The 24,559-nt window shown below is 44.4% G+C and overlaps 1 protein-coding gene across 1 annotated transcript; it reads right to left on the bottom strand.

Moving 5' to 3' along the window:
• Positions 1 to 8,217: 8,217 nt before the first annotated feature.
• On the bottom strand, positions 8,218 to 9,630 carry LOC109200153 (olfactory receptor-like protein OLF4). Its single transcript, XM_025903993.1, has one exon. The coding sequence runs from the start codon at positions 9,628 to 9,630 to the stop codon at positions 8,704 to 8,706; it is 927 nt and encodes a 308-aa protein (XP_025759778.1). The 3' UTR covers positions 8,218 to 8,703.
• Between the last annotated feature and the right edge of the window lie 14,929 nt (positions 9,631 to 24,559).

The raw sequence follows: 24,559 nt of genomic DNA, 5'->3' as shown, positions 1-24,559 counted from the left end.
TAATTCTTGAAAAACTATGTTTTATCATATAAAGAGGGAAACATGACCAGTATAGGTGGAAAAAAGAAGACTCAAAACTGCACCACCAAGCACCCTGGGTTGTGTCATTTTAATTTAAAGACATCGTCATCATCATCTTCAAACTTACACAGTGAGCAGTCAGAGTGTGTCGAAGGTTTTTATCAGGTGGCTTAAGCCTCCTCTGAAAGTCCGTCACACCTTTTTTCACACCCTTTCAATTGAATAAAGTTTCTATTACGCAATCTTTCCAATTTACACTATCAGTTGTAGCATTTTCTAACCATTACAATCTCTGGAAAAACAGACATCAGTTTATGACTTTCCCCATCAGGGGAAATAAAACATTGGACCACTGCTACAGCAACATCAGAAATCCCTTTTCAGCTGAACCAAAATCCCACTTTGGAAAGTCTGATCACCTACCAATCCGGCTCAAACCAGTTTACAACAAAAGGCTAAAGACAAAGCCCTACCTGAACTGAAAGTACGAAAGCTAGTCTTCAGGGATGCTTAGAGGCCACAGACTGGAGCACTTTCAAAGAGGCCCCACAGGCAAAAACTATGAATACTAAGAGACTGTGAGTGACTACATTAGCTGGTGTCCATAGATGCCCGTCCCAGTACAGTGCGTTTGTTTCGCAACCAAAAACCCAGGTTTAATTGTGACATAAAACAGAAAAATCAGGAAGAGAGAAGAGAGAATGTGACAAAGTGGTTAGGCATGAACTCATTTACCACTTGTCCCTTAACCATATTGATAATTTATTTCTTTGTTATTTTACAGTCAGCCATAATGCTTTAATTTAGACATTGCTGGTGTAACTTCTCTTAACACACACTATCCCGGGTTTTGTTTGTGGTAGCAGTAGTTACATCCTTTACATCCATGCATGTTTTTAAAGGAAACACTACTAACCATCAGGTCATCTGAATTTTCTTCTGTTCACAGGCAAATGTCTGGTAAATTATGTTTCTTTATGTTGCTTTGGTTATACTTACCATGGTGTCCATGCTGTTTATTCAGGTCCTATATTTAAGACAGATATATGGGAGGGCCGCCCAGTACTTCCTGTTTATATAGGGTCATGAGGTCAATGATTGCATCATTGGGTGTAACCAAATGGAGGGTTTTTCATTTTGTATAGTATTGTTTATTTTCTTTAAAGTAGCCTTTTGAGTTATATTGTATGCAGTGTTTTACTTTACAAACCATTTAGCTGAGTAAATGAGTTTGTCAATTTCATGCATAATCTTATTCCTGTTCTTTGTTTAGAATTGTATTGTTTGGTCTGACCTATTTGTTTCAATGGTAGAGACTAACGAGGTCAGGTGTGGGCAAAGTCCTGTATAAAGCAAGTGGGATTTTTGCATGCCTGATTGATTGTTTTATGGTAAAATGGAGATGCCAGCAATAAAGTATGCTTAAAAGAACTTCAATTGTCTGCTAATGCTATTTACTTATCACCTTCCTTGCTGCTTAAGTTATGCTACACCACAGAGAATGAAACCCCAACTTTGAGGCAGCAAGCCAACTGGAAACAAGGATACCCACCCTCTTCAGGGGCCTGGTTCCACAGCACAAGCCATGCGTTGAGGTGACCCATAGTACATCTAGCTAGTACCTCTCAAACTCGTGCACTAAGTCAGGCTCTTTTCCCATCAGAGAGGAACAGTCCATGTCCCAATTGCTAGTCTAGGTAGCTGGGAATCGTCTACTCCTGGCTGCTCCGATTCCTGGCTCCTGGGGGAGCACCCCCCCACCCTAGCATCCAGTGGGGTGGGGGGGCTGCTCCGGGAGTATGGGGTGTCTGGCCCATTGCCATGGGCCATTCAGTCCATTAAACAACCGTTGCAAGAGCTTGGCCCGCATAGCCGGCAATAAGTTGGACTCGATCCTGGTGGGTGATGGGCTCCGCCAGGGCTGCCCTTTGTCACCGATTCTGTTCATAATTTTTATGGACAGAATTTCTAGGCGTAGCCAAGTGGTGGAAGACTTTCACTTGGGTGGTCCCAGGATCGCATCTCTGCTTTTCGCGGATGATGTGGATCTGTTGGCTTCATCGGGTGATGGCCTCCAGCTCCCCTTGGAACGGTTAGCAGCCGAGTGTGAAGCGGTGGGAATGAGAATCAGCACCTCCAAATCTGAGGCCATGGTCCTCAGCCGGAAAAGGGTGGAGTGCCCACTCCAGGTCAGGAACGAGTTCCTGCCCCAAGTGGAGGAGTTTAAGTATCCCGGGGTCTTGTTCACGAGTGATGGAGAAGGGAGCGGGAGATCGACAGATGGACTGGTGCAGCGGCCGCAGCGATGCGGCCACTGTGGTGAAGCGAGAGCCAAGTGTAAAAGCAAAGCTCTCAATTTACCGGTCGATCTCAAAGTCAAAGTCAAAGTCAGTTTTATTTGTCAATTTCTTCAGATGTACTTGCCATACAAAGGAATTGAAATTACGTTTCACACTGTCCCATGCGTAGACATAGACAACAATAAAGTGCAGATGCACAACATTTAGGTACATACAGGATGTAACAAGACAGGACCTACACATAACGTATAATAAAGTGTTCCACAGTGCGCCCTGGAAAGTAGTGTACTTGTCTACTTGACGTAGTCCCAGGTTGTGGTTGGTAAGTGTTTTTGTTTTAATGCAGCATAAGACTGTAGCAGCAGTAATAGTAATATAAATAATATAAATAGTGCTAAAGAAAATACTAAAAATATATAGCAGCAGGTGTGTGCAATTGTAATGCAGAGGTAGTCGTTTCCAGTCAGGAATGTGGAGAGTGTTTCCTTGTTGTGGAGTGTGTGTGTGTGGGGGGGGTCCAGTCTGTCTTCCTATACTCCTGCCAGTCTGGTGGTTCTGCTGGCTGGGAGCCGGGAGGGGAGAGAGTTCAGCAGTCTCACAGCCTGGTGGATGAAGCTGTTGGTGAGCCTGGTAGTGAGGGAGCGGAGACTTCTGTATCTTTTTCCGGAGGGCAGGAGGCTGAACAGACAGTGCGCGGGGTGGGTTGCATCGTTGACAATTGTGATGGCTTTGCGGGTAAGGCGGGTGGTGTAGATGTCTTGCAGGGAGGGGAGTGGTACACCAACTATCCTCTCAGCTGTTCTCACAATGCGCTGTAGAGCTTTTCTGTTATAGTCAGTGCAGCTACCGCCCCACACAGTGATGCAGCTGGAAAGGATGCTTTCAATGGTTCCTCTGTAGAATGTGGTCAGGATGGGTGGTGGAGCACTTGCCCGCTTGAGTTTGCGCAGGAAGTAGAGGCGCTGTTGTGCTTTCTTGGCCAGTGATGCTGTGTTGGTGGTCCAGGAGAGGTCCTCACTGATGTGCACCCCCAGGAACTTGGTGCTGCTCACCCTCTCCACAGCAGCGCCGTCGATGGTCAATGGGGGGTGACAGGTGTGGTCTCTCTGGAAGTTGACAATAACCTCCTTGGTCTTGCTAACATTTAGCAGGAGGTTGTTGTCTCTGCACCACGTGGTCAGGAGCTCAACCTCTTTCCTGTAGTGGGTCTCATCTCCCTTGGTGATGAGCCCCACCAGCGTTGTGTCGTCCGCAAACTTCACAAGGTGGTTGGAGCTGTAGGTTGGTGTGCAGTCATGTGTCAGCAGGGTGAAGAGCAGAGGACTGAGCACACAGCCTTGTGGAGCCCCCGTGCTCAGGGTGATGCTGTTTGAGACCTTGTTGCCCACACGCACCGCTTGAGGCCTCTGGCTGAGGAAATCCAGCAGCCAGTTGCAGAGGGAGGTGCTGAGGCCCAGTCTGTCCAGTTTACAGATGAGTTGTTGTGGTATTATGGTGTTGAATGCTGAGCTGAAGTCTATGAATAGCATTCTCACATATGAGTCATTCTTGTCCAGGTGAGTTAGGGCTGGGTGGAGGGCAGAGCAGATTGCATCTTCTGTGGATCGTTTCGCTCTGTATGCAAACTGGTATGGGTCCAGGGTGGGAGGCAGGGTGGATTTGATGTGTGACATGACTAGTCGTTCAAAGCACTTCATGATAATGGGTGTCAGTGCCACGGGGCGGTAGTCGTTGAAACAGGCTGGGGATGGTTTCTTTGGCACAGGTATGATGGTGGCAGTCTTGAAGCATGATGGGACAGTGGCTTGCCTCAGGGAGATGTTAAAGATGTCTGTGAAGACATCCTTCAGCTCCTCTGCGCAGTCTTTCAGCACACTACCAGGGATGTTATCTGGACCCGCTGCTTTCCGGGCGTTGATGGTGATGAGTGTCCTCTTCACGCTGGCAGCAGACAGGCACAGAGGCTGGTCGTGTGGAGGTGGTGGTGTTTTCTATGGGCGTGTGTTGTTCTGTGCTTCAAATCGTGCAAAGAAGCTGTTCAGGTTGTTGAGCAGAGTGGTGTCGCTCTCACAGCTACGTGCTGCAGGCTTGTAGTCTGTAGATCTATGTCCCTACCCTCACCTATGGTCACGAGCTGTGGGTAGTGACCGAAAGAATGAGATCGCGGAAAGCGGCGGAAACGGGCTTTCTCCAAAGGGTGGCTGGCCTCTCCCTTAGAGATCGGGTGAAAGGTTCGGCCATTCAGGAGGGGCTCAGAGTAAAGCCGGTGCTTCTCCACATCGAAAGGGGCCAGTTGAGGTGGTTCAGGCATCTGACAAGGATGCCCCCTGGGTGAGGTTTTCCGGGCATCTTACCGGGAGGAGGCTGCGGGGCAGACCCAGGACACACTGGAGAGATTATATCTCCGGAAAAGCTGGAGGAGAGGGAGAAATTTGTCAGCAGAAAGTTTAACTGGTGTCATGTTATACTCTTTTTAAAAAAGATTGTAATGGTTAAAAAGTGTTCCTTTATTTATTTTATTAAATATAAATATAAATACACAGTACAGTGTTGACACAGAGACAGACAGGCAGAGAATTGATATTTCAGTGCAGATTACTTTTGTGCAAGTTTGAGTTGAGTATGGTGATAGCTTTGGGGAAGAAGCTATCCCTGAGTCTGTTTGTTCTGGCCCTTATGGATCTATAGCGCCTGCCAGAGGGCATTAGGTTGAAAAGATGGTAACCGGGGTGGGTAGTGTCCTTTAAAATGTTTCTGGCCCTACTAAGACAACGGGAGTTGTAGATGGCAGACAAGGAGGGCAGGGGGCAGCCGATGAGTTTTTGTGCTGCGTTTACCACCCTCTGCAGTCTCTTCCTGTCTGCCTCCGTGCAGCTGGCATGCCACACTGTCACTGCATAGGTCAGCAGGCTCTCAATGGTGGATCTGTAGAAGGTCACCAGCAGCGGGGTGTTTAGTTGCTCCTTCCTGAGCACCCTTAGGAAGTGTAGCCGCTGCTTGGCTTTCTTGACTAGGGTTCCGGTGTTAGCTGCCCAGGAGAGGTCTGCAGAGATGTGGACGCCAAGGAATTTGAAGGACTCCACTTGCTCTACACATTCTCCGTTAATGTGCAGGGGGGAAGGGGCAGTTCTGTTCCGCCTGAAGTCCAGGATGAGTTCCTTGGTCTTGGTGATGTTAAGTGCCAGGTTGTTTGATGCGCACCATTCTCCCAGTCTCAGGACCTCATCTCTGTAAGACGCCTCATTTCCACCTGTGATCAGCCCCATCACTGTTGTGTCATCAGCAAATTTGACAGTGATGTTCTCTGGGTGGGCAGGACTGCAATCATACAGGGAGTGCAGAATTATTAGGCAAGTTGTATTTTTGAGGAATAATTTTATTATTGAACAACAACCATGTTCTCAATGAACCCAAAACACTCATTAATATCAAAGCTGAATGTTTTTGGAAGTAGTTTTTAGTTTGTTTATAATTTTAGCTATTTTAGGGGGATATCTGTGTGTGCAGGTGACTATTACTGTGCATAATTATTAGGCAACTTAACAAAAAACAAATATATACCCATTTCAATTATTTATTTTTACCAGTGAAACCAATATAACATCTCCACATTCACAAATATACATTTCTGACATTCAAAAACAAAACAAAAACAAATCAGCGACCAATATAGCCACCTTTCTTTGCAAGGACACTCAAAAGCCTGCCATCCATGGATTCTGTCAGTGTTTTGATCTGTTCACCATCAACATTGCATGCAGCAGCAACCACAGCCTCCCAGACACTGTTCAGAGAGGTGTACTGTTTTCCCTCCTTGTAAATCTCACATTTGATGATGGACCACAGGTTCTCAATGGGTTCAGATCAGGTGAACAAGGAGGCCATGTCATTGGTTTTTCTTCTTTTATACCCTTTCTTGCCAGCCACGCTGTGGAGTACTTGGACGCGGGTGAAGGGCTACTTCTGTCGGGAGTGGTGGAGCGGTGGAGGAGCAGCTCCAGCCAGAAGTGGATGAGGGGCGAGACGGCCCGTGCCTGCTGGAGGGGGATGAGCTGCCGTATGAAAGGCTGCTCCAGCCGGGAGCGGTGGAGGAACCGTGTGGGGAGACGGAGGTCCATGTGCCAGGGGAACCTGCTCGACCTGGGTTTGAGGTCAAGGCGCGAGCTGCTCCAGAGCGACGGATGACGGCCCAGCCGGCCATGAGCAGGGTTGTGCCGTCTTTATTGTGAAGACTCTGGTGTTTCCATGTGCATTGTGTTTAGTTTCACATCCCCTGTGGTGTTATTATGTTCATTCGCATCAGCTGTTTCCCACGTGTTTCCACTTCCCCTGATCTCCTGCTATGTGTATTTTGTCTGCGCGTTTTGATTCATTCCTTATCTGTTTGTCTGCTTTGTATCCATGTCTTGCCATATTTCCAGGTTTATAAATTCATGGCAGGTTTTCGTGTTTCAAGTTTCTCATGTCAGGTTTCTATGTTCACGTTCACATTGCAGGGTTTTTTTTTAAATGTTTAGACTTTTAGGTTTAGGTTACGGTTTAGTTTGATATTTGCCTTTTTTAAACTGTTTTATCAGCCTAGAATAATGTTTACTCTTTCTGTGTCAGCACTTGTGTCCTCCTTCTCACTTCTACACAGTCAGCTTCTCCGCTAACTGTGAAAGAAGATTTGCAAAATTACAATGAAGTTTATCAGTTTTAACATTAGATATCATGTCTTTGTAGTGTATCAATCAAATCAGTGCACCTTAGTATTCAGTATTAGGTCATGAAATCATTTTGGTCTTACTACTGGAGGCCTTGGCCTTACTAAGGGAGATTACTATTTCTTTCTGAATTCTCCTTATTCTACTAGTGTACTTCTAGTGCATTGTTAACACTGTCAAAGCATCAAGATTTTGGTTTCAAACCTACATGAGGCCTGTGTGGCCTGTAAGTCCAAAATACAGTACAAGTTAGGCTAAGTTGAAGGTTAATTCTTAATTGGCTGAAGATGAAGAGGTGGGAGTGAAATGTCAAACTTAGTTTGGCTTATTCACATGGACCTCTATGGCTAGTGCTCTTAACTCTTAAGGAATCTTAAATCCAAATAAACCTGCAGCAAACTGTTTGTGCTCTACGGATGCTGAAACTATTGATTGCTAAATAGCATGTAAAAACACTGAAAGTACCATGAAGAAATAACTTTTGTTATTTGTAAATTGTGTCATCAAACATAAAACAGTTCTTATTTAGTGGTAGTATATTTCCTCCACTAAAACATCTTGAAACTCCCCACAATGCTTATTTAGTTTGAGTTACAGTAAGAATATTGCTGTATACAGTTAACTGATGAAGAAAATTCTCTTGGAGAGTTAACATAATACCTGTCAGTTTAATTTATACTACTGGAATTAGTAGATTTTTCACTCTTGAGTTCTTGTAATTCAAAATATAAAGCATAACATATTTATGTTACAATAAACATATACCAGAGAAATTGTGATCAAAAAACAGGTAAAAACAGGTTTAAATTCTGCAGCTTAAATTTTTTATTATTATTATTATAACCTTTATTTAACCAGGAAAAATAATCCCATTGAGATTAAGAACCTCTTTTTCAAGGGAGTCCTGGCCAAGAGGCGACAACACGTTAAAAATTACAAAGTTACATACATATTGTAAAATAACAATTACATTTTAAACAACAATTTTCTCTGGCTCTCTCAATCTAGACTTAAAAGCATTTAATGAAATAAGATCTGCTATCTTCCAATCTTTTTGCATCTTGTTCCATGTGGATGGGGCAGCATAACTAAAAGCCCTCTTTCCCAGTTCAGTTCTGGCAAATGGAACATTAAGCAACAAAAGATCGCTTGAACGCAAGCTATAGGAAACAGTGCTTTTCAGTGTGAGCAGATCACAAATGTAAGTGGGCATTAGACCAAGCAGGGCCTTATAAATAAAGATGCACCAGTGAGCAAATCTCCTGGAGGACAACGAAGGCCACCCCACACGAACATACAGATCACAACAATGGGTCAAAGCCCTACAGTTTGTAATAAACCGTAAAGAAGCATGATATACTGAATCGATCTTTTGAAGACACTGGGCAGAAGCATTCATATACAGCAGATCACCATAATCTAAAACAGATAAAAATGTAGCATTCACAAGACGCTTTTTTGTCTCAAAGGAAAAACAAAATTTGTTTCGAAAGAAAAATCCCAATTTTAATTTGAGTTTTTTCACAAGATTGTCTATGTGAGGTTTAAAGGTCAAAGAATCATCGATTTATAACAATGATGCAAAAAACAGAGAATAAATCAAGTTCAGGACTTTAATATTTAATAAAACTATTTTAAAAATAGCTTAAGAATCTTAACAATTCAGAATTAATGCATCAAATTTTGGGGGGTGGAGAAAACAACCTTTTCAGGTGTTTCGAAATTTCCTTCATTTTAAGCCCATATACAAATGGATTAAACAAAGGATGATACAAAGCTAGTTGTAATGTCATTATTAAGCGTGCAGTTTTTGGAAAATCTGATTCCACTCGGGTTATTACTACATCATAGACACCTAAACAGGAAAAGCTAATTAAAACTGACAGGTGGGGTAAACAGGTCTCTGCAGCTTTCTTCCTAATTTCTTTACAACTTCGATAAGACATTAAGAATATTTTTGTGTATGTGTAAAGTATGAATAACAGAGGGAGTACTCCAAGATCGAGCATACAAACGAAACCAAAGACAGCAATAAATTTTGATCTTAAACACTGAAGAGTAGAAATTCTATTGTTACAAAATGTTTCATTTAAATAAAAGGAACACAATTTAGCTTTAGCACTCCCTATTGCTGGGATTGTAATATGAAAAGCAGGCACAACCCAAGCTATGAACAGGAAAATACTCACAGTCTTTTTTCTCATGATGGTTGGATATTGAAGAGGTTTGCATATAGCCACATATCTGTCATAGGCCATGGCTGCCAAGAGGAAAAACTCTGAGCCAGCTAGACTGTAAAACAGAAAATACTGAAAAAGACATGCCGAATAGGATATGACCTGTTTTTCAGATAAAAAGTCAATGAGATATTTAGGGTAAACAGCTGTAGAGTAAAGAGCACAATTCAACAGCAAAGCTGCAATGAAAATGTACATAGGCTCATGGAGATTTTGATGAATACAAATGAGATACAAAATTGTAGAATTACAGCAGATTATTAGAATATATACTATGAACATAATGTAAAAATAAACATATCTATACTTGTCAATTTCTACAAAACCATCAAGAGTTATATAGGTAACATTGATTTTTTCATCCATTAATTCTTGAAAAACTATGTTTTATCATATAAAGAGGGAAACATGACCAGTATAGGTGGAAAAAAGAAGACTCAAAACTGCACCACCAAGCACCCTGGGTTGTGTCATTTTAATTTAAAGACATCGTCATCATCATCTTCAAACTTACACAGTGAGCAGTCAGAGTGTGTCGAAGGTTTTTATCAGGTGGCTTAAGCCTCCTCTGAAAGTCCGTCACACCTTTTTTCACACCCTCTCAATTGAATAAAGTTTCTATTACGCAATCTTTCCAATTTACACTATCAGTTGTAGCATTTTCTAACCATTACAATCTCTGGAAAAACAGACATCAGTTTATGACTTTCCCCATCAGGGGAAATAAAACATTGGACCACTGCTACAGCAACATCAGAAATCCCTTTTCAGCTGAACCAAAATCCCACTTTGGAAAGTCTGATCACCTACCAATCCGGCTCAAACCAGTTTACAACAAAAGGCTAAAGACAAAGCCCTACCTGAACTGAAAGTACGAAAGCTAGTCTTCAGGGATGCTTAGAGGCCACAGACTGGAGCACTTTCAAAGAGGCCCCACAGGCAAAAACTATGAATACTAAGAGACTGTGAGTGACTACATTAGCTGGTGTCCATAGATGCCCGTCCCAGGACAGTGCGTTTGTTCCGCAACCAAAAACCCAGGTTTAATTGTGACATAAAACAGAAAAATCAGGAAGAGAAAAGTGAGAATGTGACAAAGTGGTTAGGCATGAACTCATTTACCACTTGTCCCTTAACCATATTGATAATTTGTGTTGCTCCTTCAGTGGGAGACTGCGGCACCCACGTTGTGGGACGGAGAGATTTCGCAGGTCTTTCCTCCCCACTGCTGTCAGACTCCACAACAAAGACTTTAACTGATCAAACACACACATCCACACATGTGCAATAACACTAATGTGCAATAATCTTTTCTGGCATCGTTGTATTTTTACTCAGTTGTATATAACATTTGTATTCTATTTTTATCTTATTGTATATTTTATTCTATTTTATTCTACTGTATATTTTATTTTATTTTATTTTATTTTATTCTATTCTGTACAGCTGTGTACTGTATTTATTCTTATTTTATCTTATTCTAATTTTTCCTTCATAACTTTTGCACTGTCCACTTCCTGCTGTGACAAAACAAATTTCCCACGTGTGGGACTAATAAAGGTTATCTTATCTTAATTTATTTCTTTGTTATTTTACAGTCAGCCATAATGCTTTAATTTAGACATTGCTGGTGTAACTTCTCTTAACACACACTATCCCGGGTTTTGTTTGTGGTAGCAGTAGTTACATCCTTTACATCCATGCATGTTTTTAAAGGAAACACTACTAACCATCAGGTCATCTGAATTTTCTTCTGTTCACAGGCAAATGTCTGGTAAATTATGTTTCTTTATGTTGCTTTGGTTATACTTACCATGGTGTCCATGCTGTTTATTCAGGTCCTATATTTAAGACAGATATATGGGAGGGCCGCCCAGTACTTCCTGTTTATATAGGGTCATGAGGTCAATGATTGCATCATTGGGTGTAACCAAATGGAGGGTTTTTCATTTTGTATAGTATTGTTTATTTTCTTTAAAGTAGCCTTTTGAGTTATATTGTATGCAGTGTTTTACTTTACAAACCATTTAGCTGAGTAAATGAGTTTGTCAATTTCATGCATAATCTTATTCCTGTTCTTTGTTTAGAATTGTATTGTTTGGTCTGACCTATTTGTTTCAATGGTAGAGACTAACGAGGTCAGGTGTGGGCAAAGTCCTGTATAAAGCAAGTGGGATTTTTGCATGCCTGATTGATTGTTTTATGGTAAAATGGAGATGCCAGCAATAAAGTATGCTTAAAAGAACTTCAATTGTCTGCTAATGCTATTTACTTATCACCTTCCTTGCTGCTTAAGTTATGCTACACCACAGAGAATGAAACCCCAACTTTGAGGCAGCAAGCCAACTGGAAACAAGGATACCCACCCTCTTCAGGGGCCTGGTTCCACAGCACAAGCCATGCGTTGAGGTGACCCATAGTACATCTAGCTAGTACCTCTCAAACTCGTACACTAAGTCAGGCTCTTTTCCCATCAGAGAGGAACAGTCCATGTCCCAATTGCTAGTCTAGGTAGCTGGGAATCGTCTACTCCTCCTGGCTGCTCCGATTCCTGGCTCCTGGGGGAGCACCCCCCCACCCTAGCATCCAGTGGGGTGGGGGGGCTGCTCCGGGAGTATGGGGTGTCTGGCCCATTGCCATGGGCCATTCAGTCCATTAAACAACCGTTGCAAGAGCTTGGCCCGCATAGCCGGCAATAAGTCGGACTCGATCCTGGTGGGTGATGGGCTCCGCCAGGGCTGCCCTTTGTCACCGATTCTGTTCATAATTTTTATGGACAGAATTTCTAGGCGTAGCCAAGTGGTGGAAGACTTTCACTTGGGTGGTCCCAGGATCGCATCTCTGCTTTTCGCGGATGATGTGGATCTGTTGGCTTCATCGGGTGATGGCCTCCAGCTCCCCTTGGAACGGTTAGCAGCCGAGTGTGAAGCGGTGGGAATGAGAATCAGCACCTCCAAATCTGAGGCCATGGTCCTCAGCCGGAAAAGGGTGGAGTGCCCACTCCAGGTCAGGAACGAGTTCCTGCCCCAAGTGGAGGAGTTTAAGTATCCCGGGGTCTTGTTCACGAGTGATGGGAGAAGGGAGCGGGAGATCGACAGATGGACTGGTGCAGCGGCCGCAGCGATGCGGCCGCTGTGGTGAAGCGAGAGCCAAGTGTAAAAGCAAAGCTCTCAATTTACCGGTCGATCTATGTCCCTACCCTCACCTATGGTCACGAGCTGTGGGTAGTGACCGAAAGAATGAGATCGCGGAAAGCGGCGGAAACGGGCTTCCTCCAAAGGGTGGCTGGCCTCTCCCTTAGAGATCGGGTGAAAGGTTCGGCCATTCAGGAGGGGCTCAGAGTAAAGCCGGTGCTTCTCCACATCGAAAGGGGCCAGTTGAGGTGGTTCAGGCATCTGACAAGGATGCCCCCTGGGTGAGGTTTTCCGGGCATCTTACCGGGAGGAGGCTGCGGGGCAGACCCAGGACACACTGGAGAGATTATATCTCCGGAAAAGCTGGAGGAGAGGGAGAAATTTGTCAGCAGAAAGTTTAACTGGTGTCATGTTATACTCTTTTTAAAAAAGATTGTAATGGTTAAAAAGTGTTCCTTTATTTATTTTATTAAATATAAATATAAATACACAGTACAGTGTTGACACAGAGACAGACAGGCAGAGAATTGATATTTCAGTGCAGATTACTTTTGTGCAAGTTTGAGTTGAGTATGGTGATAGCTTTGGGGAAGAAGCTATCCCTGAGTCTGTTTGTTCTGGCCCTTATGGATCTATAGCGCCTGCCAGAGGGCATTAGGTTGAAAAGATGGTAACCGGGGTGGGTAGTGTCCTTTAAAATGTTTCTGGCCCTACTAAGACAACGGGAGTTGTAGATGGCAGACAAGGAGGGCAGGGGGCAGCCGATGAGTTTTTGTGCTGCGTTTACCACCCTCTGCAGTCTCTTCCTGTCTGCCTCCGTGCAGCTGGCATGCCACACTGTCACTGCATAGGTCAGCAGGCTCTCAATGGTGGATCTGTAGAAGGTCACCAGCAGCGGGGTGTTTAGTTGCTCCTTCCTGAGCACCCTTAGGAAGTGTAGCCGCTGCTTGGCTTTCTTGACTAGGGTTCCGGTGTTAGCTGCCCAGGAGAGGTCTGCAGAGATGTGGACGCCAAGGAATTTGAAGGACTCCACTTGCTCTACACATTCTCCGTTAATGTGCAGGGGGGAAGGGGCAGTTCTGTTCCGCCTGAAGTCCAGGATGAGTTCCTTGGTCTTGGTGATGTTAAGTGCCAGGTTGTTTGATGCGCACCATTCTCCCAGTCTCAGGACCTCATCTCTGTAAGACGCCTCATTTCCACCTGTGATCAGCCCCATCACTGTTGTGTCATCAGCAAATTTGACAATGATGTTCTCTGGGTGGGCAGGACTGCAATCATACAGGGAGTGCAGAATTATTAGGCAAGTTGTATTTTTGAGGAATAATTTTATTATTGAACAACAACCATGTTCTCAATGAACCCAAAAAACTCATTAATATCAAAGCTGAATGTTTTTGGAAGTAGTTTTTAGTTTGTTTTTAGTTTTAGCTATTTTAGGGGGATATCTGTGTGTGCAGGTGACTATTACTGTGCATAATTATTAGGCAACTTAACAAAAAACAAATATATACCCATTTCAATTATTTATTTTTACCAGTGAAACCAATATAACATCTCCACATTCACAAATATACATTTCTGACATTCAAAAACAAAACAAAAACAAATCAGCGACCAATATAGCCACCTTTCTTTGCAAGGACACTCAAAAGCCTGCCATCCATGGATTCTGTCAGTGTTTTGATCTGTTCACCATCAACATTGCATGCAGCAGCAACCACAGCCTCCCAGACACTGTTCAGAGAGGTGTACTGTTTTCCCTCCTTGTAAATCTCACATTTGATGATGGACCACAGGTTCTCAATGGGGTTCAGATCAGGTGAACAAGGAGGCCATGTCATTGGTTTTTCTTCTTTTATACCCTTTCTTGCCAGCCACGCTGTGGAGTACTTGGACGCGTGTGATGGAGCATTGTCCTGCATGAAAATCATGTTTTTCTTGAAGGATGCAGACTTCTTCCTGTACCACTGCTTGAATAAGGTGTCTTCCAGAAACTGGCAGTAGGACTGGGAGTTGAGCTTGACTCCATCCTCAACCCGAAAAGGCCCCACAAGCTCATCTTTGATGATACCAGCCCAAACCAGTACTCCACCTCCACCTTGCTGGCGTCTGAGTCGGACTGGAGCTCTCTGCCCTTTACCAATCCAGCCACGGGCCCGTCCATCTGGCCCATCAAGACTCACTCTCATTTCATCAGTCCATAAAACCTTAGAAAAATCAGTCTTGAGATAGTTCTTGGCCCAGTCTTGACCTTTCAGCTTGTGTGTCTTGTTCACTGGTGGTCGTCTTTCAGCCTTTCTTACCTTGGCCATGTCTCTGAGTATTGCACACCTTGTGCTTTTGGGCACTCCAGTGATGTTGCAGCTCTGAAATATGGCCAAACTGGTGGCAAGTGGCATCTTGGCAGCTGCACGCTTGACCTTTCTCAGTTCATGGGCAGTTATTTTGCGCCTTGGTTTTTCCACACGCTTCTTGCGACCCTGTTGACTATTTTGAATGAAACGCTTGATTGTTCGACGATCACGCTTCAGAAGCTTTGCAATTTTAAGACTGCTGCATCCCTCTGCAAGATATCTCACTATTTTTGACTTTTCTGAGCCTGTCAAGTCCTTCTTTTGACCCATTTTGCCAAAGGAAAGGAAGTTGCCTAATAATTATGCACACCTGATATAGGGTGTTGATGTCATTAGACCACACCCCTTCTCATTACAGAGATGCACATCACCTAATATGCTTAATTGGTAGTAGGCTTTCGAGCCTATACAGCTTGGAGTAAGACAACATGCATGAAGAGGATGATGTGGACAAAATACTCATTTGCCTAATAATTCTGCACTCCCTGTATGTGTAGAGGGAGTAGAGTAGTGGGCTTAGTACACAGCCCTGGGGAGAGCTGGTGCTCAGAGTGCGAGGGGAAGAGAGGTGAGGATCCAGTTTCACCCGCTGGGGTCTGTTGACTAGGAAGTCCTTTATCCAAGAGCAGGTGGATGGCGGGAGCCCCAGGCTGGTTAACCTGATGATCAAAATGTCTGGTATTATTGTGTTAAAGGCAGAGCTGAAGTCAATGAAGAGCATTCTGACATAGCTCCCCTGTTGTTCCAGGTGGCTCAGTGCTATGTCGAGTGCGATGGCTATGGTGTTCTCGGTCGATCTGTTAGTCCGGTATGCGAATTGGTGTGGGTCCAGAGTGGGGGGAAGGCAAGTTCTGATGTGCCCCAAAACCAGTTTCTCAAAGCACTTGGAGATGACAGGGGTTAGTGCAATTGGACGGAAGTCGCTGAGACTGGTTATGGGTGACTTTTTGGGGATGAGGATGATTATGGTAGATTTCAGGCAAGGTGGAATGACGTCTTGTTCCAGAGACAGGTTGAAGATGTCAGTGAATACCTGTGCTAGCTGCTCGGCACATGCTTTGAGGACCTTCCCAGGTACTCCATCGGGGCCTGCAGACTTCCTGGGGTTTGCTGCACAGAGTACACACCTCACATCTTGTGTCTCGAGAGTGAGTGGGGGATTGCTAGAGGCTGGTGTGGGTTGTGGTGGTCGTTGGAGTGGTGTAGCTGAGTGCTGTGCTTGAGACTCAAAACGGGCAAAAAAGCTGTTCAGCTCTTCTGCTAGCCCCACGTCTGAGCCCCCAGGTGTCACAGAACATCCTTTGTAGTTGGTAATGGTCTGTATGTGAGGCATCCCCCCGTCTGTCCCCTTATGGCTGCCTGTGCCTCAATTTTATCCCACAACTTAGACATTCACATTACTCACACTCTCATAACACATACATATAGGACCTTGGGGGTGGACACGCTACACGGAATCCAAAAGACCATCAGGGTGTACAACCTCACCCCTGGCGTCGTTGCCCACCTCTCAATTTTAAATACACATAGACATTGAGGGCTATCAGGAGGGGCTATGCACTTACCTGCTGCTCTCTGGCAGGTAGCTCCATGCCCTCCTGGGTTTTAAATGTACCTTAGAACACACATGCATCAACACTACATAGAGGAGGTTTGGAGTCTTCACACACCCCCGTTCTCTGCTGCCTGTTGGAGCAGGGGGGCTAGGAGGAGGAGTTGGCTGCCCGATTGGGGTCTGGAATGTGGGGCCTCCCTGCTACTGCCGAGTCGGGGCAGTCTGCTTCTCTCCACCCCAGGGAAAAGGGTAACACTACCTGGGTCTGGGTGCAGTTTCCCCCTCCAGGGGCAAGGGTACCTAGACCTGGGGCTTAGAGTATGCTTGGGGAGTGTGATTGTGTGTACAGTGTCTATTTATGTCTGTCTCCACATTGGGTGAGTGCTGAGTAATTGCATATGAGAGTATGAGGGTGGGAATGGATGTTTGTATCTGTGTGTGCCTGTATGTCTGTGTCTATATGTCAGGTTGGGTATCAGACGCCACCTCTCTGGGGACATCTCAGGCCCTCCAAGGTATGGAGGCCTATCTCCCCCCACCACTTCCCCTGCCAGTAGCAGACGCCCTCAGACATCGGTGCATTGGTGGTTCTTTGTGTCCGGGGATGGGCGTCCAGGTACACACCGGCTCACTCCTGGTGGCTGCTTGTCGGTGCCTGGAACCTGGGGCTCGCTCGGGCCACTTCGGGGGTGGAGTGCCCTCGGCCTCTCGGCCTGGGGCTCGGTCACTCTGGCACAGCTGGCTGCCAGCAGAGCTCACAGGCATGTCATTGCAACCCCCCCCCCGGCTTCTGCTCCGCGGCTGCTGAGTGACCCTCATCTGGGGCTCTCCTCAGTTCTTTCTGGGATAGTGGTGCAGCTGCCCCTCTGTTGGTCTTCCTTGGTCTCTTGTGTTCTGAGGGCCTCTGGATGTCTGGAGTCTTGATCTCCTCCATACCTGCTTCATGCCCTGGAGGACGGGGCTGTGGCTCCCCACACCCTCTAGCAGATCATTACATGAAGGAACCTTTTAAATACAAGCGCGTCCATGCTCACAGGTGTACACACGGGTGCTCACACACACAAACTACACCCTTTTTGGCTCCTACCTCAAAGCACACTGTGCGCTGTCGATCTTACGTGCTGCACAATAATGTTTAATATTTAGTATTTACTGTTATATTCCCATAGATCATCGTGATGTTGTTTATTATATTGCTCTTTTGTTTTCTTCTGCTTGTTTTCTCTTTTTTCTTTCTCAACAGGTGATCCAGGTGATTGATATATGTATTTTTTGTCTGCTTATTTTGTTGGTTTTTGGGGGGTTTTGCCCTTTATCACTGTTCCTCTTCCCCGCTGTTTTTCTTTCCCTGTTTCTTTTTCCCCCTTTCTTTTCCCCAGTCAAGTCTGTCCCGTATTTAGCAAGTGAAAATAAAATAAAATAAAATAAAATAAACAATAAAAGGTGAACCAAATAGACCATTACGGCAAGGCTGGGATGGTCCATTTGGTAAAGTAAATCCGTTGGGCATCTTTCTTCGCCTTTAGACAATAATTCTGATGAAGAACCAAACGGGACAGGCAAAAAAAAAAAAAAAAGGTAATGGTCTGTATGCCTTGCCACACCTGCCTGGCATCATTGAGATGTTCTTCTATTCTCCTCTTGTATTCTACTTTGGCGGTCCTGACGCCCCTCCTTAGGTTGGCTCAAACGATGCCGTACAATTCTTTGTCACCTGACCTGAAGGCTGTATCACGGGCCCGGAGGAGCAAACGGACCTGGCTCGTCATCCAGGGTTTCTGGTTCGGGAACACCCTGATGCACTACAGTGACGTTCCCAATACAGTACTTGATGTAAGACAGTACCGTATCTGTGAATGTTGCCAGATCTTGATTGTAGAAGGCATCCCACTGTGTGTGTTCAAAACAGTCCTGCAATCGGGGGAGGGCGGCCTCAGGCCAGGTGGTGATGGTCCTCTTTATGGGCTAAAGTAGAGAGAGAGCTGTGTTTACATTAGCAACCGGTGCTATATAGACTGCCGTGATTATTACAGCACTTAGCTCTCTAGGCAAGAAAAAGGGTCTGCACCTCACCGTCATGAACTCCAGGTCAGGAGAGCAGTGTCTATCCACAACAGTGCTGTTACGACCCGTCTAGGGCCAGGCAATAACATGAGTGAGGCACTTGCTTCCCCCCCAAGACCCGAGCAGCCACAGGAAACAAATCCGTTCATTATAATGTGATTTATTTACAAAGTGGAGAAAAGAAAAAAAAAGAACAACAAAACAAGAGTGTCAACACTTCAGGGTGAGCCAAGGCCAAAATAATAAACAAAAACAAATCTACACAAATCCCGCACCCCTGACCTTACCAAAGCAAAGTCAAAAATAAAGACAGAGTCTGACCTCCTTAACTAATTCAAAACAGGAGAAAAACTGGTGATTAAAAGAAACGGCAGCTCACCCCTACCCACTCCACTTCCAACACTTTCGAGCCGCACTGCAGCCAGAGGCTGCCACAGTAACACTGCTGGGTCATAAGGAGAAATGCGAGGACCTCTCCTGCCGCGGCACTCCAGCCTCCTTTTAATGGGCGGGTCCTCCAGCTGGAACCAGTCACGTCGGGGCGGTGTATCCACGCACCAACCGGAGCAGGGCCCTGGCACAGCTGAATTAATATAAAAAGATACATCACCTGCACAAAACAAACACATGAGCAAGCAAGTTCGTAACACCCCCCTCCATAAGAATTAAACAACCCTCCTATTGTTTAATTTCCAAACTAAGAAATTGCTCTTGACAGGGCGTCAGCGATGACATTTTCCGTCCCTTTCTTATGTTTGATTTGCAGGTTAAAATCTTGCAAAAGAAGGGACCAACGCATAAGTCTCTGATTTGAGTTTTGCATCTGGGAGAGAAACACCAATGGGTTATGGTCAGTGATACTTGCACAGGTATAGAGCTGGAACCAATATACACCTCGAAATACTGCAGGGCTAACAACAAGGCAAGGGCTTCCTTTTCAATAGTGCTGTTGTTCATCTGATGTTTGTTGAACTTTTTGGAAAAGTAGCAAATTGGGCGATCCACACCGTGATGGTCTTCCTGCATAAGGACAGCTCCTGCGCCAGACGCAGTAGCGTCAACCTCGAGTTTGAAAGGGCATGTGAAATTAGGTGCCATAAGAACAGGGGAACTGCACAGCAATGCTTTCGCAGACTCGAAAGCAGTCTGACAAACAGGCGTCCACACAAAAGGCTTCACCGGGCTGATCAAATCGGTGAGAGGAACGACAACAGTGGCGAAGTTCTTGCAGAAACCTCTGTAATAACCACACATTCCTAGAAATCGGCGCAGCGCCCTTCTCGTTTGTGGGACTGGAAACTCGACAATCGCCTGTATTTTCACAGTCACCGGCCGTACCTGTCCCTGACCCACCTGTTTTCCCAGGTATGTGATGGTGGCTCTGCCAAATTCACATTTGGCCAGGTTTAGAGTAAGCGAGGCTTTCTGACAACGGCTGAAAACGAGAGAGAGTGTTTGTAAGTGGTCAGACCAGGTGGATGAGTAAATGACAACATCATCCAAGTAGGCATCACAGTTATTCACGCCCGCCAGTACTTTGGCCATAAGGTACTTGCCAGTAACCTTTTAACAGATCAAGTTTGGTTACAAAACATGCCGATCCCACTCTATCAATACAATACAAACCGAGGAGTGTTGTTGGATTTTGGTACCAGCACACACGGCGAACTCCATGCGCTGAAGCTCGGAATGGCTAATCCGTGTTCTAAAAGATAGTCGACTTCGATAGCCATGCTGCTTAATTGGTTTATGTCCTTCCACGTCAATGTCGTGGCACAGGACTGCAGTTTGACGAGGATGATCAGAAAAAAGTGATAAATTATTCTCTATCAGATCAGTGATGTCACCGCGAGCGGGCTCAGACAGGTGGGCTAAATATGTGTCTAAATCATTTAAGATCTCCGAATTTTTCAACCGGCCGCTACCCAGCGCTTCACTTTTCTGGAGCAGTCCGTCATCAGAGGGTTCATAAGGAGAAACAACACTAGCATTGCACACTGGAGATGGCGCACCCAAAGAGCTCCTCGAGTGATACGACTTTAACATATTAATATGACAAACCCTAGACTTTCTCCGGCGGTCTGGGGTCTGGATCACATAACTGTTGTCACTGAGTTTCTGTTCCACCACATATGGGCCAGCGAACTGGGCTAGCAAACTGGACCCTACCACAGGCAGCAATACCAACACTTTCTCGCCTGGCTGGAAACTTCTGCAAACAGCCTTTTTATCATAACGAGCTTTCATCTTAGCCTGCGTATGTGTCAGATTTTCCCGAGCTAACTGACATGCGAGGTGGAGTTTTTCCCGAAGTCCACTAACATAATCAAGGATGTTATGTTGAGTTTCAGAAGTTTCTGACAACCACTTCTCCATCAGAAGCCGGAGGGGACCGCAGACCACATGCCCAAACACCAGATCCGTAGGACTGAATCCCAAGGATTCCTGAGTGGCCTCCCTGACGGCAAACAACAATAACGGCAGATCCTCATCCCATTCTCTACCAGACTCTGCGCAGAACTTGCGCAGCATAGCTTTGAGGGTTTGACGGAATTTCTCCAGAGCACCCTGACTTTCCGGGTGGCATGGACTGGATTTTATATGTTTTATCTGCAACTCATCCACAACCTGCGCAAACACTTTTGAAGTAAAATTTGTTCCTTGGTCTGTTTGAATAACCTTTGGAAGCCCAAAAGTAGAGAAAAACTTAATTAGTGCTTTTATTACCGGTTTTGCTTTCAGCGTGCGTAGTGGAATTGCCTCCGAGAACCTTGTTGCTGAACACATTATTGTAAGTATGTATTGGTGTCTGGATTTAGTTTTTGGCAGGGGGCCCACACAGCGAAGGCAGCGAAGTTCTGAGTGGCTGCTTCCTTAGCCTAGCCAGTAGTCCAGCTCTGCAGCCCCGCTTTTGCTTCCTCTCTCTTCGCCGTCTGCGCCTGCTCGATCTGACAACAATCCACGGAGATCCCGCTGGTCTCGCTATCCTGTCCGGAATGTTGTGTGTGCGTTGAAAGTCGCTGGTGATTGTCATCTTTGTTTGGAAAGCGATGTCCAATATCTCCAGACAACTGTAACATCTAGTTGTGTAGATGGATGCCCTTACAATGTACGATAAGCACATTAGACATACAAAAAGGCACATATAGGGAGAGCTGCAGTAAGCCGCTTCGTCTGTGCGCGCCGCCATCTTGAAACCAGCATATAATTAAATTTTTGCTTGATGCATAAAGTTAAAAGATTAAAACTAATAAAACAAGTTTTAAAAAGAGACTTTTCCATTTGATTACATTTTGTATGATGGATTGTTAGCAGAGACGGGTCTTCCAGCCGAATCTGCATGAATATTGAAGATACTTATTATTTAGACGGAGGAATAATCACACGTGGGGCATCGGCTTTTTACCGGAACATTCACACCAATGTGACTTTGTTTATTGAACTCTCGCGTATACTCCGCAGCATAACAGGAAGCATCCTTTCAAAATAAAATCACAACAGATGACAATGAGGGCATACCTATTAAGCAGCCTCCAACCTGGCACACCTTTCCACAAAGTGTCCAAGTGCTCTACCATGTTGACAAATAAACCACAATAGCATCTAACTAAGCCTTGCAATTGCTGACACCAGTGAGTACTATATTCATCAGCCTTTGGAAAGTAGTAAGAGTATTTCTCAACCCAAATGGAATTACACTATATTTCAGGAAGTGGTCCTGTAACACAGAAGCAGAGATTTTAGATGCAGAATGGGAAAGAGGCACCTGCCACTAACCTTTCAGGAGATCTAGTTTTGCAACTAAATTGGCTGACCATACTCTATCCATTCAATCATCTAAGCCAGGAGTGGAACGGAATCCAGTTTGGTAATGACTGGTAAAGGTATTCCACCTCTTTTTTCCATAACAGCCCACCTCAGTAGATTAAAAAGTAGGCATGCTGTTTAATGCTGTTAAGCATGACATACATGTCACCAACATGTATGTCATGCTTGAGAACTGTGGATTTGTCACCAAAAAGCACGACTAGCTTATCTAAATAGGATAAATGAGTCTCGGGGTCTTCCAAAACGTTTAAATATGTCATACTCACACAGGAACCTGGAACAGATTGCACACACAACCCACCTGCCTCAGGTCTGTAAGTGGGTGACACCACAGTCACATGGAGCCTGAGTCACAGGTGTATTGATGTGACTCTTTCCATAATCAACATATTTCTTCAACATTGATACGCCAATCACATTCTAAATTTTCTTCCTATTAGCTGTTTTATTCAGGTAATCAGTGTCACTGAATTGGCGCTTTACCTCGTTAAGGATCACACAAACAAGGACTGAAACCAACCATGGGGAGGAGAACTAGAACACATTCTCCTGCCTGAAAAAATTATAAGTTTCCTTCATTTTAGACTGTGCATCAGAGAGGAAACTATGTGTCAGCTCACACGCAGTGTATAGCCTTTCCCTAAATGAATTTATACAGTCTAACACATTATGGACCGATCTGGGCTCTTCTACAAACAACACTCCAGCAGCATCTGCAGATACACAGTGTGTCCAAAAACCAACCTCAGCTGGGCTAAAACCCAACAATGACAGACCCTCACCCCACTCTGCATTAGACTCGACACTATATTTTCGAAGTATAGATTTCAAAGTCTTGTGGAATCTCTTCACCACATCCTGACCTTGTGGTCTGACATGACTTGTGTAAATTAAAAATAGTAGAGCACTCTGTCATAAGTTTACCTAATTCCTAAATGACCAGACAGATGGTGATCATAGGCAAAACCTGAAGATGGTACTCTTTTAGCACCACCACCTGAGTCTCCACATCACACTCCATTCCAGATTCTGGGGAATCTTTTCTTTGTATTTCAGTAAAATACCATCACTGAATATGTATGACACGGCTGGGTCACATGGATTTTTTTTCTGGGCAGCAGACAAACAGGTAATCATAGTTGCGTTGGAGAGCTTTAATAAGCTGCACTCTATAGCCAAACACAAATGATTGGTATCAGTGGCACTATTTTATTCCCCACACCAACAAATCTGAGCCATAGGAAATCTGGTCAGAAAAGGCACTGCACCACATTGTGCCACAGGTATCTCTTAAAATAGTGATGGGAACTTGGTCCATCACAGTGCCAGTCAGTGAGATAATACCTTCAAAAAATGAAAGGCTTGAATACCTAAAAAAAAAGCACTCTTATGAGTCAGGACAGCAGCTTTTGCGAGAGACTCAACCTCAAACCATAACACACTCAAGTTGTTTTTGCAGGCCTTTCTTTAAAAGTCATCACATGCCACTGCTATACACTATCATGGCCACTTGGTAGTGTATCTCAGTCAGTGGTGATGCATTTTCTCATGTTGAGAAAGAAATCAAGCTAAAAAGTAGGTAAGGAAATCAGACCCTACTGCTTGATAAATGGTTATTCAGATGTAATGTCTCTGGCCTGCAGATATAATTTTTGAAGCATTTAGATGAGAATGTATAAACCTCTTAATCTATTTAGTCTTCATTACTTATTTAGTCTCCATTCACAACACATATGCAAAACATATAAACTGCAAGTTAATGTCCTTTCCGCATTGCCCTGTTCTACTAGTGTAGTACTGGTGTACTGTAAACACTGCCACAGCATCAAGGTTCTGATTTCAAACATGCTTGTGGTCTCTGTTGACTGTCAGTCAAAAATAATACAAGTTTATCTAAATTAACTGTTGATCCTAACTGTCTGAAGTATTGGGTGTGAGTGTTAAATGCCAAATTTTTAACTTGTACAATTTGTAGTCAAATGAAAAATGCTTTTCCTCATTTTGCCTACTTAGGGTTAGAAGTCTAAAATGAATCTGGAAAGCCTTTTTTTCACGAGAATGGAGAGCTGAAAACTCCAAACATTGTACTCATTTACTTTGAATTATACATAACAATTAACACTATATACGATTAACTGATGAAGAAAATTTTCTTGAAGATTTAACATAGTACCTGCCAGCATGAATATAATTTTTAGTAAAGTTTCCGCTCTAGCGTTTATGTAAGTATATAAAAAATAATTATAAAAAAATAAGTACTATGATCGTAAAACAGATTTAAACTATGGCATATTTACAATGAACATGCACCCAGAAAAATGTTATCAGCTATTAACAGGTTTAAATTCTACAAATTAAAT

This window comes from Oreochromis niloticus, linkage group LG16 (genome assembly GCF_001858045.2).
Source record: "Oreochromis niloticus isolate F11D_XX linkage group LG16, O_niloticus_UMD_NMBU, whole genome shotgun sequence".
NCBI classification, from domain to species: domain Eukaryota; kingdom Metazoa; phylum Chordata; class Actinopteri; order Cichliformes; family Cichlidae; genus Oreochromis; species Oreochromis niloticus.
This window is presented reverse-complemented; position numbering and strand designations above follow the sequence as displayed.